General features: G+C 43.4%; 1 protein-coding gene across 1 annotated transcript in view; it reads left to right on the plus strand.

Annotated features, from left to right (window-relative positions):
- Window positions 1-1,730: 1,730 nt before the first annotated feature.
- Mondo (MLX interacting protein mondo) overlaps window positions 1,731-17,838 on the plus strand; it is a 96,291-nt gene continuing 80,183 nt past the window's right edge. Inside the window, exons 1-2 of the mRNA XM_065427381.1 lie at window positions 1,731-2,347; window positions 8,234-8,340. Coding sequence (XP_065283453.1) covers window positions 2,001-2,347; window positions 8,234-8,340 — 454 coding nt within the window. The 5' untranslated portion in view covers window positions 1,731-2,000. The remainder of the gene's footprint in view (window positions 2,348-8,233; window positions 8,341-17,838) is intronic.

Raw genomic sequence — 17,838 nt, forward strand, 5'->3', positions numbered from 1 at the left:
ACGGGGCATTTATGTTGAATGACAGCTAGGAACTTGTTCAGCAGAACCGATTAGCACCCGTGCGTTAATTCTCTGAGGAAGCGGTGCACCTCTGCGCAACAGCCACGACTCTCCACCAGGACAATCACTCGGAATAACAGTGCTCACTTGCATCGGCCCCTCACCTTCGAGACTTCTAATAGCTAGTGCTGTTATACGTTGCATTCGAACGGAAATGGCTATTCGATAATTCTTAATATAGTGAATTCTGAAGTCGAATTACGATCTGAATAGCAAATATACGTCTTTCGATTATAGACTATATGTTTCTATTTCATTTCGCCTACTGGTGCGTTGAAGGAGATCGCCACACAAGCCACGGAGATTACATATTGGCAAAGACTTCCCGGTCCCCCCAATTCACTCTGAGTACACAGACAATATCTTTTCCCCAACACTGTTGTTCACACGTGTACATATATATATGCATACCACGTTTCACCGCCCAACAAATGTTATCGCACAGCGCACCTGCATTCCAGGACGCGCTTGCATTCCAGTTTTGCTGCTTTTTTCATCGTCACTACTACGCGACAGTATTGACGTCCAACATATTGCCTACATTCCTTTTGTCGAAAAGTCGATGGGGTCACCTGGGGCTGGTGCAGCTTTTAAAAGAAATTTACACGCTTGTTCCAGTCTGGAGTTTAAAAAAAAAAAAAACGTTTTCAATCAGTGCATTTAGAATATTTGATAATTTTTCTCTTGCATACATGTCGTGGGTATATATATGTCTATGTAACTTAGAATTAACTGCATTGGTCATCTGCATCTCTTCGCGCCACGCAGTTAATATACCTGCTTTATTTCACTATAATATATTTTTCTTTGATCATTGTCCCTGATCAATATTCCACTAACAAGAAGCGCTTGTAAAATGACATGATACCAATAAAATTTTCTTACGTAGATTTCGTGTTGCAGATAGGCGGCTTTTGTGGCAAAAATTACGTGTTACTTTTAGAAAACAATGCTAAATATAGCAGTTTACCTGGCTAAAACTACAATTGGTACCAGCCGACAAGAGTCACTGGCGCACCAAAGCAAGTAAAACTATAAAAATTTTACTGAAAACATTTTCTGCGAGAAAAACTGGGCGCCCGCCAGCGTCCACGCAACGAGCGCGCGCTCGCTAGCAGACGACGCACTTTACAACGACAACGACAGCAAAATTGAAGACGTCATGCTATATACCCGATGCCTCGAATATGTATACGTAGCAAAAAAGGTGTCGATATAAATTTGCAGTTTAAATAAAGCACCATTATAAGAGCGTACATGCGCAGTCGGACTCGGCGCCCGCAGCGAAATTACGTTGAATATGCCGAGAAGCGGGTCTCCGCCCCAATCCAGTTCGCTCGCAGCGCCCTCACACAATTTTTCCACCCGCGGCGCCTCGGTGGGAAAGCGTCGTTCGGTCCACTAGACCATTGTTTAGTACACTCTACTCGCGACGCTCGGCTATGGCTAGAGGAGCCACCATAGTCTGACGGCGCAGCTGGCGCGTTAGCACTTAGTTAGCACCACTACGACCTATACCGGCGCTACCATCGAATTCGATGTAATTTAATAAAGTAGTGTGGTGAAAATTAACAATAAACAAATTCAGTATTTGTGCTCATAACTTTAATAAAACAGTTATAACAACATTTTAAATTTATTCATATACAAAAACTTTTGGATCACGGGAGCATCTTTGCACGGAGTAGAATACTTTCGCTTGCTTTCGGTTGAGTTGTGCCATTATGCTCTCAAGGAACGGGAGGTGAGGGAAAAGGCAAACGCACGACCACCGCACCAGAAACACGGCTAACGTTTCGCAGAGCCAGGAAAGCAATGGCCACGCCACTATGGCGCGTAGTGCTAGCTCGAGCTCCAGCCATAGAGAAACCTCCAGCTGCGATGTGAGAAATGTGTGTCGTGGAGGTGTTTCGGTAGCAGATCATCGCTACGAGTGAATCATGACTGCCAGCAGCATGCAATTGAACCGGGAAACTCTGCCCCTCGAAGAGGATGAACTCGCAGGATTGTCCCGGAAGACTCCGACGGAGATAATCCACAGCGGACACTTTATGGTATCCGACATCGACGATACAGACAACACGGACGAAGTGGCTCGCGCTAGTGAGTCGGACTGCGCAACCGAAGTACCAAACTCGTTAGCTACCCCTCTAAATGAAGTCGACGAAGAGATTACTTTCGACGCTGACGAGGTAATGGAAGTGGACAAACATTTCAAGCCCCCGTGCCATATAGCCATCGACGGTTCGCTTACCAAGCTCTTCGAGTGCATGACTCTGGCATACAGGTAAACACGTGAGTCGCGCGTCGCTCTGTTTTGAGCACTGGCTCGTGCTTCGAGATCATCGACACGCCACGACCCGCCGTCGTTTCTGTCGGAAGAGCAGTGTGCTCGAGTTTGCGGAATGCTTCCTCATGCACAGATTTCGGCGCACATTTTCTGCAGACTGCATACCGCATTCTCTCGCTAGCTTGAGCCTGTTTCTGACCCACCTAATCGGTGAAGATTGATGACAGCACTTGGTTTCAGTTTCACACCAAACCGTGACCCTGTAAAACGAGCTGGGAACGACGCATGACGTTATTCATCCGCTGAAAGAAAGGAAAGGTGTTGCAGCGACCCCGCTGTTCCTGTTGTCAGGGCGTGCTTTTTCAACAGCGCGTCGCGTGTTGACATCAGCGAAATGGCGCGTATCGGCTCGTATGTTGCCCTTGATTACAAAGAAAGTTGGCTCGACGCGATAACAGCGAATGATAGGCATAGACTTGGCATTACAGCAGCGTGACATGACGACTGGCCCTTGAATCACATGGAATCTGTGTTCTATTAAGGCTCCACGTTTGCGATTCCACATTCACTAATGAAAGTGCGCCGAAGAAACAATGATATTGTCACTGTTGCCTTCCCGGTCGCATTGCTTTTGATGCGCTCCTGTGCCGAGCATGAGCGAGTGAGGTGTAATCGTTTGATCTGAAAGCTATTCACATTCCTGAGCTCAACGAAAACTGGATTCCTTGAGCACCTAAGGCTACTTCTTGTGCTGAAGCATTGCCGTTAGATTGCCTCATAAAGCTGACGTCGTAACGAGTATTTATGAAGTGTAGAGATGGCAGTGGAACGGTCGATGCAATACATACTTTGTGCATAGGAGAACCATCATGTTGGCCTTAATGTTACTTGAAATAAATTATCAAATGTTACTGTATTGCACATAAAATAGCCTCATGCACACATTAGCTACTTAAAATAATCTGTGCATTTGCATTAATGTTGATCCTTTGGCAAATTCACCTAATGGACTATGGCCAATCTCTGTCACAGTATAAATGAATTTACTGCAGGATTTTCAAAAGCCCTGAAACTCCTTGTAACATGTTCAACCTTAACAGGCAGAAGCAAGAAAGCACGTAAACTTTATTTTTAAGCAGCACTGGACCATGTCAGGATTGTCAGTTCTGGAGAGTGGAAGGCAGTGAAAATGTGATGGCATGATTGGTCACACGGAACAAGTCATGTGAGGCTAGGTTCTGCATATATATTTGTCATATTATCAAACTTGTATTAGTTGAGACCAGCGCATATAAACAGATCCAAGTTCTCTCTGAAGTAGACAACTGAGAGGGAAGGAAATGCAGTAAGGCTAAACTGCATCTGGGGCTTTGTGTATTGAATCTTGCACTTGTAAACCTCAGTGCTAAATGCACAATTTAAGGCAAGGACATCTTAAGTTGTTTTAAGCATGTGTAAATGAAACGGGCCTAAAAGCTGTATAGATTTAGGAAACAGGTTTTTCTCTTAAGCATTGTGGTCTTTCTTGCCTCTTTTTTCCGCTTGCTGATGGTATTTAGTTCTACATCAAGCTATGATCAGTGCACATTTCACAATATGAATGCGATGATAACACAAAGTACTTGCTTCCTGCAGGGACTTTATTACAATACAATGCACATATATATATACAAAATAGTGCACCTTAGAGCACACATGCAGCAAGTCCTCTGCTCCAAGGCAAAACATTACTGGAAAATCTCTATTGGAAATGAGTGTTTCACCTTTCTACCGAAAGTATGAATGACCAATATGGCTAACAAAGTTATATGTAGAGAGAGAAATAGGGAATTTCCCTGTTCTGACAACCAAAGAGTTCTTTCGTCTAAACAAAAGATTTCTGAATAAAATAACATCTTTATTTTTTAGATCATTTACAATGTTCCTGGGGTTTGGTTTGAATTGCTTTTGTCTTTAACTAGTGAATTTAACGGCTACCCTGCTAGACATGTTTGTTTAAATTGATATTATCTAGGAACATTTTGCGTTTGGCACATTAATTGTGACCTAAGTTGCCACTAAACCACAGTAACTACCGATACTGAGAAGAGAAGCTAAAATGATTTTGCATTGGTACATTGCCAGTTCAAAACCATGTCTATACTCCTTGGATGGAAAGGCTTTTTACTAGTTCCCTACTGAATTTCCCAGCAGTACCATGCCACCACCCTGTGACATCGCTAACTTCTCAGCATTTTTATGCATTTTGGTAGCTTATATGCAGGAAAAGATCACAGAAGTTGCAAATTTATGTTTTTGTGTCTTTTCAAGTGCAGCATATCATTGCTCGTTTAAATTCTTAGTGAGCAATTTTACTAGCAGACATTGCTTGATGTCACGGACAGCTGATGCAGAATTATCATATTAATATCACCACTGTACCTTTATATATATATATATATATATATATATGTATATATATACGGATATATCTTGTGTCCTATATTGTGTACCAGGCATCCAGTCACAATCATACTGACATATAAGCAATTCCATGCCAATCTACCTTAAATTAATACATATCTTTAGGTAAACCCCTTTAACACTTAATTTGTTTGTAAACGTTCGTTTACACATTTGCTTTTACAACATTAGCACAACACAAATTGTAGGAAAGGGCATTATGTTACTCAAAGCAGTGGCATTGGTTTCTTACAGGCATACATTAACTTTTCCAGTTAAACTTAGGACATGCGTTATGAATAGCTACATTCATGTGTCAAATATAGTTCTATTCTTGGATTGCACCAATAACTGTTGCGCACAGTGATCACAAAAGGGAGTGCATATTCCAAGTTATTTATTTTATAAAATCTACTTGCTCTTTTGGCATGAAGGTTCCCCCTCAAAGTTTCTGGTTTATGCAAGGCATGCCAAAGGCTCACAATCAATCCACAGCTTGGGCTTGTCGCATTATCTCATTATTTTTTGTACAACGACATTCAGTGGTTATTTTAGCAATACACGGGGACATGAAAGCCGAGAACTCCTATTTCGCAAAAGTTGCTTGTTTGTTTAACTCTATCTTCTTGTATGCTCCGAGATCGATGTAGAGGTGGCAGCCAGTGGCGTAGCTAGGTCGTCTGGTACCCGGGGCCCATAGGTCTTCTGTAACCCCCCCCCCCCCACCCCGGGTGTAGCCGGTGGAAAGAGGGGTGTCTTCAGACGTATATAACACCCCCCCCCCCCCCCACCCCGCTGGCCCCTTGCACCCGGGGCCCACGGCCCCCCGGCCCCCCCTGTTGCTACGCCACTGGTGGCAGCACCAGTGCTGCATTGGATAGGGTGGCTGACTGCACGCATGACAATGTACAAGGTGGTGCCACGCTAATATTGATTAGGGCTGTTGTGATGGTCAGCTATTCTAATGCTAAAGTCATGCCATATAATCTCGCATCCTTGAACGTTGAAGTTCTTTTTACAACAAAATTACTTTTGACACTGGTTGCCACCTGATGTAGACAATATTGTGGTTGTTTCTTTGGAGGGGTGCTTGTGATATATTAAGGGAGTGGCTCACCATAATATTTGGTGAGCTGTTTTAAAATGGATATTCAGATGTTAGGCAGCAGCTGCAACTCGTGATTTATGAAGGAAGCTGTCTACATTGTAGCATGTTTCCTGACAAATTTCTGATAAATGACTGGTTTTAAAAGGCTGAACAGCAATAACATGACATGTTGCTCTCTTGCTCTTGAGATCTTTCTTCATTCTGGTAAATGTCCAAATGGAGTGGTTCTTTACTGTAAATACACCTCTGGTGAAATTGAAAAACTTTTCTTCATTTTGAAGGCTCAGGCTCTGTAAAGTCGGACCCCATCCGGTTTGATCGGATTCAGGAGTGGTAAAGGACTCAGTATGCAGGAACGGAGATCAGAGCAGCAGGCAATCCCCTGCTGTTCATTCTCCAACAAAGATGCCATGTGCTCTTCTGAACTCTCTCTCTCTCTCTCTCTCTCTCTCTCTCTCTCTCTCTCTCTCTCTCTCTCTCTCTCTCTCTCTCTCTCTCTCTCTCTCTCTCTCTCTCTCTCTCTCTCTCATTACTGGGAAAGGGAAAGAGAATGAATCAAGAGGGTAGCAAAGGAGAACTGAAATACTTGTTGAGGTACATCCCGTATCCACAGATCTCATTCTTTGTTGCTATTTATACTGCCTGAAGGAATAAAACTAAGCAAAACGGCATGACTGGGCTATCTCATGTGCTCTTGCATATCTTATAACCTGATATATGTTACACATCGTATCATTCTTTTGAAATGCATCTCAATGTTCATAGTACATGTCATACGTCATCACCATAATCTTACTATACAGATTTTACGCACCTTAGAGCGACTATTTTGAAGGCCCCTTTACAGCCACGACACACCAACTTCATAGAACTAACAATTACACTGCGAACTCATTACTACAGACATGGCACTCTTTGGTCATACTTGGCCCTTGTGCCATTCAACATCAAACATTCATTCATTCATTCATTCATTCATTCATTCATTCATTCATTTGGCTATCTGTGTGGTTATGCAGCACACTGTCAATGCACTGAGGATGTATAAAACATTCCAAGGTTTGGATATGTGGCACAATGCCAGGAGTTTGTTTAAGATGCAGTAGGCAATATGCAGAGGTTTCATTCAGAAAGGCAGAGGAGATATGGACATGGTTTGACAAGCTGCAGAAATTAGTCTGATCTCACTGGTGGGTGGGCACTGGCATTGAAAACTAGTAAGCATAATACTGATTGACTGCAACAGACAATGATTTTGAGTTAAGTAGAATTCACAAGCGTGCCTGGTGGTGTGCCGCATTAAAAAAAAAAAACTGCAAAGGAGAGAGAGAGAAAAAATTTCTTGGCTTCCAACTGTTAATTCACTCAGAGGTTCCTAAAAAAATTTGGCAGTTGCAAGTCCATATTTTGTCCCACTGTCTTCTTTGTCTCTCGTATATTTTAAAGCCTTCAAAGCTTAATTTTAATATATTGAGACATTGTTGTAGAAAATAGCTTGCTTGAGAAACATGGGCACTCAAGTAGTAGGATGTCAGCATCTCAAATGGTGATAAACTGCAAAAATGGCATGCCTAGTCATCCTCTCATATCTGTATAACTGCAAAAGGAAAGCTTCTGTTTGGAAAGGGAGGCCGAATAAGAATGTGGACTGAGGGTATCTGCAATAATGATTGATTTAGAATTGTGTGAAAAGTTGAATGGTGCAGCAGTGAATCTTCATCCCTGACTCGCCATTGCATGCAGCTGTGTTGACACAGTGACCTTTTTACATCTCTTTTAGACTAATGCTGCTATCATTCTGCAGCATAGCACCATCAGAATTTTTGCATGCTATGAAGTTGCATCATGTAACAAACTCTGGTGACCTGCCACTGTTTTGTAGCATTCGGTTAGTGTCATGGACACAGTGACTATAACCTTAATCACAATATTTGTGCTGAAAGGGCAGGGACTTACAGAATGGTGCTGGAAACTATAACATATTTTTACAGCCATTTGGAAAGCCCATGCATTTGTTATACAGAAGTAATCTCATTGTATTGCGAAAATTTTGTTCCTGCGTGTGTCTTGGTGATACAAAATAAAATGTTATCATTTTGCATTAATGATTCAATTGAATTTTGTAGCACTGACGTTCAAATAAGCATTAACTATAATATAGCCCTCATTAAAAGTGGAGAGCATTTAATGTCACGTCCATTTCTTTTATCCATTGCATATTACACCTTTTACTGTTATCTACACATGTTCATTACAGCATGTGCAATCTTTCACAAAAAAGAAAGTGCAAATTCAAACTCTTATTGGGGTGCTTTTTTTTTTTTTTTTTTTAGTGGCAAGCTGACATCGCCCAAATGGAAAACATTCAAGGGTCTGAAGTTGCGTCTGAAGGACAAGATTCGCCTGAACAACATCATCTGGCGAGCTTGGCACATGCAGTGTGAGTTGACCTGTTTGCTAAGGCTAAAGATGCATCGTTTGCATGATCCTTTTTCTGTATTTTTTTTTTCTACCACGTAAAGACGAAATGAACGAATAAATTGCTGGTAACATGCACCAGATGACTGCAGTATCGATGTTTGAAGTCTCTGCTGTGCCAACGCGTTCAAGGAGGCAGAATAAAAAAACACCCTGCTCTCTGGCTACATTACTTGGCAGCACAAATGCACTGCTCCAACATTTCAACAAAAAAAAAAGAAGAAAGAAAAGACAATCTCCAAACACTTGCGTGCACATGCCAGGTGTAATACCAACCACTCCACACGCCTGCCGTGGTTGCTCAGTGGCTGATGTGCTGCTAAGCACGAAGGCCCAGGATTGAATCCTGACTGCAGCGGTTGCATTTCGATAGGCGCGAAATGCAAAAACGCCTGTGTACGTTGCATTGAGTGCACATTAAAGAACCCAAAGTGGTGAAAATTAATCCGGAGTCTCCCACTACAGCATGTCATAATCATATCATGGTTTTGGCTCATAGAACCCCAGAATTAAATTTAATTTGATTTGATTGATTGATATGAATTCATTTAATTTGAACCACACAAAGCCAGAAACAAATACAAAACTTACAATTTCGTGTGATTTCACAGCATACACAGCTTAAAAAAAAAACACAGTAGTGCAGCAGAACTTTGACTATTCAATAAATAGTTGTAGTGTGCAAGGCAAAAAATTCAGTCTGCTGAATAAAGAGTGCATTATAGCACAAAGGTAGGAAAGAAAAAGGTGTTTGTCAAAGGCCAATCGTCACTGCAAAATTGGTGTTAAAGAGACCTCTGTAACATACTGAAGTCTTTCCAGTTGAAAGTAAATTAGCAGTATACCAAGGCTGTAGTGCAAGTGAAATACTGCTATTAGGCTCTTGCTGTACTGCCTGAGCTGCTCAGATGAACTAGTAAGGAGACATAGAAGAGGGCACACAGACACTGTGTGCAAGCAACACACAGACACTGCTACACACCAGCTACACAGCTACACACTCAGCTTAGGAAACAAAGAGAAAACTGCAGTATACATGGTTTTCCAGCTTATGTTAGCCAAGCTGTAACAAGAAAACGGGTGCAATATATGATGAGCCCTACAGTGTTCAGTCATCAGTCCTCTTCCCCCGCTACAATAATTTTGTTGTAATAATTAGCTGGCTAACTGTAAAAGTCAACTGCAAACTCAGTGCCTTCCCACTCTGTGAAGAAGGATGACCAGCGAAGCTGTGTATTTGGGCCCCTTAATGGCAAACTGGACCTTCGCTGCAGGCCGGCCCGGCATTGCACTATCTTTGGGATCGGCGCATGTACGGGGCGAGCTTAATGCCTGCTTCAACTGTGCTGCGGGTCAGCCTGGTATTGCACTATCTTCGGGATCGGTCCATGTATGGGAAGTGTTAACGCCTGCTTCACCTCCGCTGTGGGTTGGCCCTGCATTGAACTTTCTTCGGGTTCGGCTCACGTATGGGTAGTGCTTAATGCCTGTTTTAACTCTGCTGAAGGTTGGCCCGGCATTGCATTATCTTCGGGATCAGCCCGCATGGTGACATTTTATTCTAGTAGGGCCATGCCAATCATGGCACGTACTCGACGGCACGAACACAGTTGACATCTGACGCTGGAGGAGAAGGCTCGAGTTTGGCGTCAACACATGGACACGATCCTGGGGGAACTAGCCCTTAACAGCTTCGCTGTAAAATTAAATTAAATTCTTGGGTTTTACATGCCAATACCACCATCTGCTTATGAAGCTCACTGTAGTGAAGGGCTCTGGATCAAAGGGACTGACAACCAATTTTCATGACACCCATTTTTTTAGTGCGACAGAAAGTTTATTCGCAAAGCTTATGGTGCAGTAGTAACCCTCTGAGTGTCCATTCATACTGTGGTGACGCAGAAAACACCGTGAAACATTTATCAGAATTTTTCTATCAGCATTGAGGACATAGTCATGCTCAAGAAACATGGTGGAAACAGTGACAGGTGAGCACGATAGCAATTATACACTGGCATTGGTGACCAGCTGACAAGTGTGGCTCTAGCTGTAAGAAAGTAATATTTTGGTTAACAAGTCGGTATTCCTGCGGTTCATGTTTTGTGAAGTGGTGCATTATTTTTACAATAATAGGTGGTATCCGAATCTACGCCCAGTGACAGCTCCCTTCAAGTAAAACAAACTGATCTCAAAGGCCATGCATGCGCCAGACTTTTTCTTTCTTTTAGCCAGGCCAAGCTGAATGGTAGGATATGCCAGTAGTGTGTTGTTATTGCACTGACCATTCACAACACAATTTGTTGATGGCATTTTGGATCTCACAGAGTCCACAGAACTACCCTAATGTCCGCCACAATGCATTGAATAGCTCCACTCGTTACTGTAAAGGCAGTGTCGCTTGTATGTGTGCACTTTCTTTACTACGTAGTATGCATAAAATAAAATGCAGAAACCTAATTATGTACGAACTGTAATTTTATGCAATAAGTATGTGGTACTTGATAACAACTGGCTTGTGTACAGTAATCTCATATACAACATCCGAAGTGCCAAGACTTCACCGCCAGGGTGCGCCACTTACTGGTTTTTGAGACTTTCTTTGCCAATTTAAAATTATAATTCCTACTTAAATCGCTAACAGCATGCTAGATTCTGTCACTTTGAACCATGGTCATTTTGTTTCCGTCAACGTATTATAACACATTCTGGCCAGTTGTCAGTATCTTTAATTACCTGGGTTTCCTTAATGTTAACCTAAATCTTAAGTACAGAAGCGTTTTTTGCATTTCACCCCCAACGAAATGTGGCGACTGCGGCAGAGATTAAGCCCGCAACCTTGTGCTCAGCAGTGCATACCTGCTAACTCAACTCTTGAAGTTTGCATAGTTTATGAATTTTGGGCTTATTCTAGAATTTTATGTATTTTGCATAAAGCTAACCCAAAAGTAGATTCGCTTCACATAAACAGTTTTAATAGTGATGGGTTGGCTTTGTGCTGCCCTATCACTATTAAAAAAAAATCAACATGTAAAAAAATCTTACAAGAAATAGATTGAGATATGGTACCTGTGCCACCCTTTTATGGCAGCGCAAGACACCATATACCAAGTAGGTACATGCTTCGAACAGGTTTATTCAGATATCTGTAGCTAATGAAATCAGTAACAGCAGAGTTGTTGGAAAAAGTTACTTTGCTCTATAAGTAATGCATTTCTTTTCAATCTCTGCTGTGCTGAATTAGTTTTTTCTAGTGTGGTATACCTAAGTGTAAATAATTGGTAATTAAATGCTTACTTATGCCACAAAAGATTTATGCACAGGGCATACCTTTAGCAAAAATGACTGCGAAACCCGGTTTGTCATGTCCGCGAAATTCTTACTAATTTTAATGTTCACAAATTGGCAGAATTGGCAGTGCAAATGCCATAGTCACTAAACTGGCACGGCGGGTTCAAAATTAATTAAAAAGCTTTTTAATTCTTTAATGAAGGGAATGACTTCTATTGCATGCTAAAATATCCGATTTAGTTGTTTTCAGTGCAATATGTCCTCATAATTTTTCTTCCTCAGCTTTACTCATGGCAGGTGAAATTCGAAAAGTGCCACATGATTATGTGCCCATATGCAGCGACCCCAGTGGCCCCAGAAGGGATTCAAAAGAACTCCACTCATTGCCTGACTTGTCAACTGCCTGGAAATGGCAAGCTGTTGGCGTTAGCATCCACTGATTGCGAGCTGCATGTTTCGTTCCATGATCGCAGCCTAGGCGATGACTAGGCATATGTGAAGTAAGGCAATGAGCCAATTTAAGTTCTTCAAACCACATTTGGGGCCACCCCTGTCATTGTGCACTATGAGTAAAGTGCAGAAAAAGTAATTATGCAGGACAGAGTAAACTCTGAAAATGAATGAATGGGGTGTTTACTCTTCAATACCAGCATTTCTATTGAACGTAACCTGCTTAATTCAAAAATTCAAAAGCCAAATAATCAGTGTACTATAGTTAGCCAGCTATAGTACACAAAAATTACCCTGGTGTCAGAAGACTGGTGATCGACCACCATGAGTACTATAATCGTACCAGATGGTTTTGTAGTTAAACATATTGGCTAGCATTAGCTGGGACACCCTGTATATGCCTTTATTTTGTGTAACGTGTTTGTATGCCCTGTCATTAGCTGCTCATGAATCACCAGCTCCCTAGAGCATACTCATTAGCAACCAGGAAGCTTTGCAAATGGTAGTATGAAGTTAACCGAGTTGTGCTGTGGTAGTCATCCAATTTAGATGTTTGTTTCATGAAGGGGAATGCATGACTCAACGAGCATGACTCTATACATTGATGCCTTCTTTTTAAATCTTTTATTACATAATCATCCTATACCACAGTAACTTTCTTTATCATCAGAATGACTTTGTTAACCAATCATGGCATTCTTTGGCCATACTTGGCCCTTGCGCCTCAAAAACCTACATGTCATCAAGGTTTACTCGAAGTATAGAAGTTTGCTTGTTGGCTCTGCTCTGCTTTTAGTTAAAGTAGTTTTTCATTATGTAATCTTAAAGAGGTTAAGTGATTTTGCACTGTGGTCTCATCTGAGCTTGAGCATACCTTCACAAGCTTTAATTACATACAGCTTAAGAACCATTAAGAATTGGCGTATCCAGAGCCATTGGCATGTTAAAGACCACTCCTCCCTTCTGAAGCTAAGCGCAAAATCTACTATGCACTTGTGCACTCACGTCTGATGTTCTGCTTCCTGGTATGGGCAACAACAACCAAGACAAGCCTTAATATTCTTTTATCATTGCAAAAGTGAGCTATATGAGTAATTGGAAACGTCACCTACACTGAAAGCTCTGCATCATACTTTACGAGATATAGCATACTTCAGATAAAATAATTGTTAAAAGAAAAACTATCTCTGGAAACCCTGTGCCATTACTGTGCAAACAGAATAAATTTTAAGGAAACCGATCAAGTTAAGCAGACCTCTTATGAACTATGACAGAGCTTAATAGACAAGACCAAATCATGCACAAATTATGGTTTACAGAGGTTATCCTCACAAATACCAGAACTCATTGAGTACCCTTACATATTACACTTAATAAACTCGAGTCTCTCCGCCACAATTCAAGAAGCAAGTTAAAGCCCTTTTTCTATTTGAGCAGTTGTGAGATTTTAACCCCTGAGCCAATTCTCAGAATTAGTCTTGTGTATTTTGTTGTATTTCATTGTGTATTATGTGGATTTATTTCATTACGTGTGTGCATTGTGTATTAGGTTTAATTTTCATTGATTTCGTTCCGTAAAAGGAACTGTATATTTCACTGTATTTGCATTGATGTATTGTACCTGGGTCGGCATATGAGGTGTAATCATCTGTAAATAAGATTTGCTGTATGCGCTGTCTGGGTGGCATAGTCTAGTCAAGCTCTGTCCGGGCCTTTTGCTGTGCTTCCTGAGCCAATTTGTATGAAGTTGTCTCAAATAAAAGAGGAGGAAACCTAAGTTATGAATTCCCATCAGTGATGAGCTGGAGCAACATATTTATATGGCACATCCTGTGTATCATAGCAGCTTGTGTTTGGAATCACGTAAGCTGTATGCACTGTCATTCTCTCTTGAAGGTAAAATTGTTATATGCAGTAGTCTCAAGATATTATTGTTTTCGTAGATTGATACATACAACACACTGAGCAGTGCTGATATCGTGTCACTTTCATGCTTATTAATTCTACTATTAAAAGCAAACTGTTAGTGGAAAATGTCGATGTTCCTGAAGCTGCCAGTACTTGTGTTAAGGTCTAGTTTTGGGTGCAGCTGTACATTCTTTAAGCATTAATAAATGCAGATTTACTTGTGGAATGATGCATGCTTCTTCACAGCTCCATTGTCATGGCAATTGCTCAACCCAAGATTTGCTAGAGTTGGCAGCATTAAATTTTTTCTACCAAATGTCTGTTATAGAAGCCATTAAATTGCTCTACCAATTTATATGGCACATGCTTATACACAACACATATCCTATTCAGTGTTGATAAATAAAAAGAAAGGAAGTGTAGTTGAAATCAATGAGATAATCATTAGTTTGAAAAGTTGTGACTTTCACTTATGCATGAAGCCAGGAAAGGCATTGCAACTCTGTTTGCTAATTTTCTTCCTCCTTCCTTTATGTCCCTCGGGTACCAAAAGCGGTATAGTCAAGGAAGTACGTCTTGTACGCTGTCAGTGACACTTTGGACACTGTGGACTCCCATCCCTTGTTGAGGCTGCACAAGTCCTGTCATTGTGATGCTGTTTTGTCATGTGGAGATGTAATGAAAGAATTGACAGTCACTTCAGCATCCTTAGGTGATTTGAATGTGAAAGCATGATGACTTCTCTAGTTAATTGGTTTTGTCCATAATATGTGACATCATACATCAATCATCACGTGTCCTTCAGAACTCTACCTTAATCCACCTTGCTCTTATTTGAACCTATATCAGTCCACCTTAATCCATCTTAACCCACCTTAATAAATCTTGTTCTAATTTGTGCCATCTTTAATCCACTTTAATTCACCTTCATTCACTTCACTTTAATTCACTTTACTCCACCTTAAGTCACCTTACTCTAACTTGTTCTCACTTTAATTCAGTATTACTACTGAGTGCATACAAGACGCTGATGATGCCACTGATTATGATTGTTTTTGTTACCATTCATTGCAGACAACTCTGGCTTTTCTGCCTCATGGGAGATATAATGATTTAGCTGCAACGGGGGTGGTGTTCGCCTAGCAGCACTAGCTCTAGGTGGCAGCGGTAGGCTTAAAACAGGTCGGTCCTATCTCGAAACGGGGAAGCAAGCACACCTCGTCGTCTTCTTCTCATCCACTAGCACCATGCCCACTGCCAAGTGCCTTCAGTACAATCACTCCCCACCGAAAGAGTAGCCATCCTGGCGACCTAAGGGCAGGAAAACACAGGGGGGTCATGGCACTGCTTGAGCCGGGAGACGTGCACAATTTCCTGGCCGCGACGACGCTGGTCGGAAGGCGCTTCCGTTGGCTCGATGAGGTAGTTGACCGCGGATGTTTTTTTCAGTACCCTATAAGGACCGTGGTACTTGGAGAGCAGCTTAGAGGAAAGGCCTGGAGGAGTAGAGGGCACCCACAACCAGACCAGCGAGCCAGGAGCAAAGCACGTAGCCGCAGTAGATGAATCATGGCGATGCTTTTGGCGCCACTGGTCCTGGGATGTCAACGAACGAGCGAGCTGGCGACATTCTTCGGCGTAAGCAGCCGCTCTAGAAACAGTCGTGCACTCCGAAGCATCTGGTCGGTAAGGCAGAATCGTGTCCATAGTGCATGAAGGTTCGTGTCCGTAAAGGAGAAAGAAAGGGGAGAACCCAGTGGGGCTTTGCTTGGCAGTATTGTAAGCGTAGGTGATGAAAGGCAGAATGCGATCCCAATTCGAGTGGTCAGATGAAGCATACATGGCCAACATGTCGCCAAGGGTGCGGTTGAAACGCTCTGTCATCCCATTAGTTTGAGGATGATATGCCGTGGTGGTGCGGTGAATGATGCGACACTCCTTTAGCAATGCTGCAATGACGTCGGAGAGAAAAACGCGACCGCGGTCGCTCAGTAATTCTCTAGGTGCTCCATGGCGTAAAATCAGGTTTCGAAGGAGAAAACTGGCGACGTCTTTTGCTGTGGCAGATGCTAGGGCTGAAGTTTCGGCGTACCGCGTGAGGTGGTCGATAGCGACAATAACCCAGCGGTTGCCGCTTGGAGTGTTGGGAAGCGGACCGTATAGGTCAATGCCGACGCGGTCGAACGCGCGCGCGGGGCATGGTAAAGGTTGCAAGGGGCCGGTGGCATGTTGAGGTGGCGTCTTGCGTCGTTGGCATATGAGGCAGGACCGGACGTACTGGCGAACGAAGCGGTACATACCGCGCCAGTAGTACCGAAGCTGGATGCGAGAGTATGTCTTTAAGACACCAGCGTGGCCGCATTGGGGATCGTCGTGGAACGTGGCGCAGATGTCAGGGCGCAGGTGTCGGGGTATAACAAGCAACCACTTGCGACCGCTCGAATTGTAGTTGCGGCGGTACAGCAGGTTATCTCGAATGATGAAGCGCGCTGCTTGACGACGGAGCGTCCGAGAAATTGGCGCTGGCGACTGGCTAGACAGGAAGTCAAGAAGCGAAGAGATCCATGGGTCCTTGCGCTGCTCTGATGGCATGTCGGTAATGTTGAGGGCGAAGGCTCCATGTGTGGAAATGGACGAGTGGACAGGACCGGAGGGCAGGGGTGACCGGGATAGAGCGTCTGCGTCTGAATGTTTTCGGCCGGAGCGATAAACAACGCGGATGTCGTACTCTTGTAGGCGCAATGCCCAGCGGGCGAGCCGACCAGTTGGATCTTTTAAGGAAGATAACCAGCATAGGGCATGATGGTCGGTCACGATGTCAAATGGACGCCCGTACACATAAGGACGAAATTTTCCGATTGCCCAAACGATGGCCAGACATTCCTTTTCAGTAACCGAGTAGTTCGCCTCGGCTTTGGTAAGGGTGCGGCTAGCATACACGACGACGTACTCTTCGAAGCCATCCTTGCGTTGTGCAAGAACAGCGCCGAGCCCGACACCGCTAGCGTCCGTATGGATCTCAGTTGGTGCAGATGGATCGAAGTGTCGCAGTACTGGAGGAGAGGTGAGAACGCGTCGCAAGTCTTGGAATGCGTCGTCGCATGCCGGGGACCAGGCTGATAGGTCAGAACTGCCGGTGAGAAGCTGCGTCAAGGGGGCGATGATAGAGGCAAAGTTACGGATGAAGCGCCGGAAATATGAGCACAAGCCGATGAAACTGCGAAGCTCTTTCATGGTGGTTGGTTTGGGGAACTCGGTTACGGCGCTAAGTTTCGTGGGGTCCGGGAGGATACCGTCTTTGGAAACTACATGACCGAGAATAGTAAGCGTGCGAGCGCCGAAGTGGCATTTCTTCAAATTTAGTTGCAGTCCTGCAGTGGAGAGGCACGCAAGGACTTGCTCGAGGCGGCTGGGGTGTGTCGCAAAGTCGGTGGAAAAAACCACAATGCCATCCAAATAACAGAGGCACGTTTTCCACTTCAGCCCTCGAAGAATGCTATCCATCATTCGCTCGAAAGTGGCAGGCGCGTTGCAGAGGCCGAACGGCATGACGGTGAATTCATATAGCCCGTCAGGAGTTACAAAGGCTGTCTTTTGGCGATCGGCCTCTGCCATGGGCACTTGCCAATACCCGGAGCGTAGATCCAGCGAGGAAAAGAATTCCGCTCCCTGCAGACTGTCCAAGGCATCGTCGATGCGTGGCAGAGGATATACATCTTTGCGCGTTATTCGGTTAAGGCGGCGATAGTCAACGCAGAACCGAATGGAGCCGTCTTTCTTTTTAACAAGGACAACCGGAGATGCCCAGGGACTG

This window comes from Dermacentor albipictus, chromosome 2, assembly GCF_038994185.2.
Source record: "Dermacentor albipictus isolate Rhodes 1998 colony chromosome 2, USDA_Dalb.pri_finalv2, whole genome shotgun sequence".
Taxonomy (NCBI): domain Eukaryota; kingdom Metazoa; phylum Arthropoda; class Arachnida; order Ixodida; family Ixodidae; genus Dermacentor; species Dermacentor albipictus.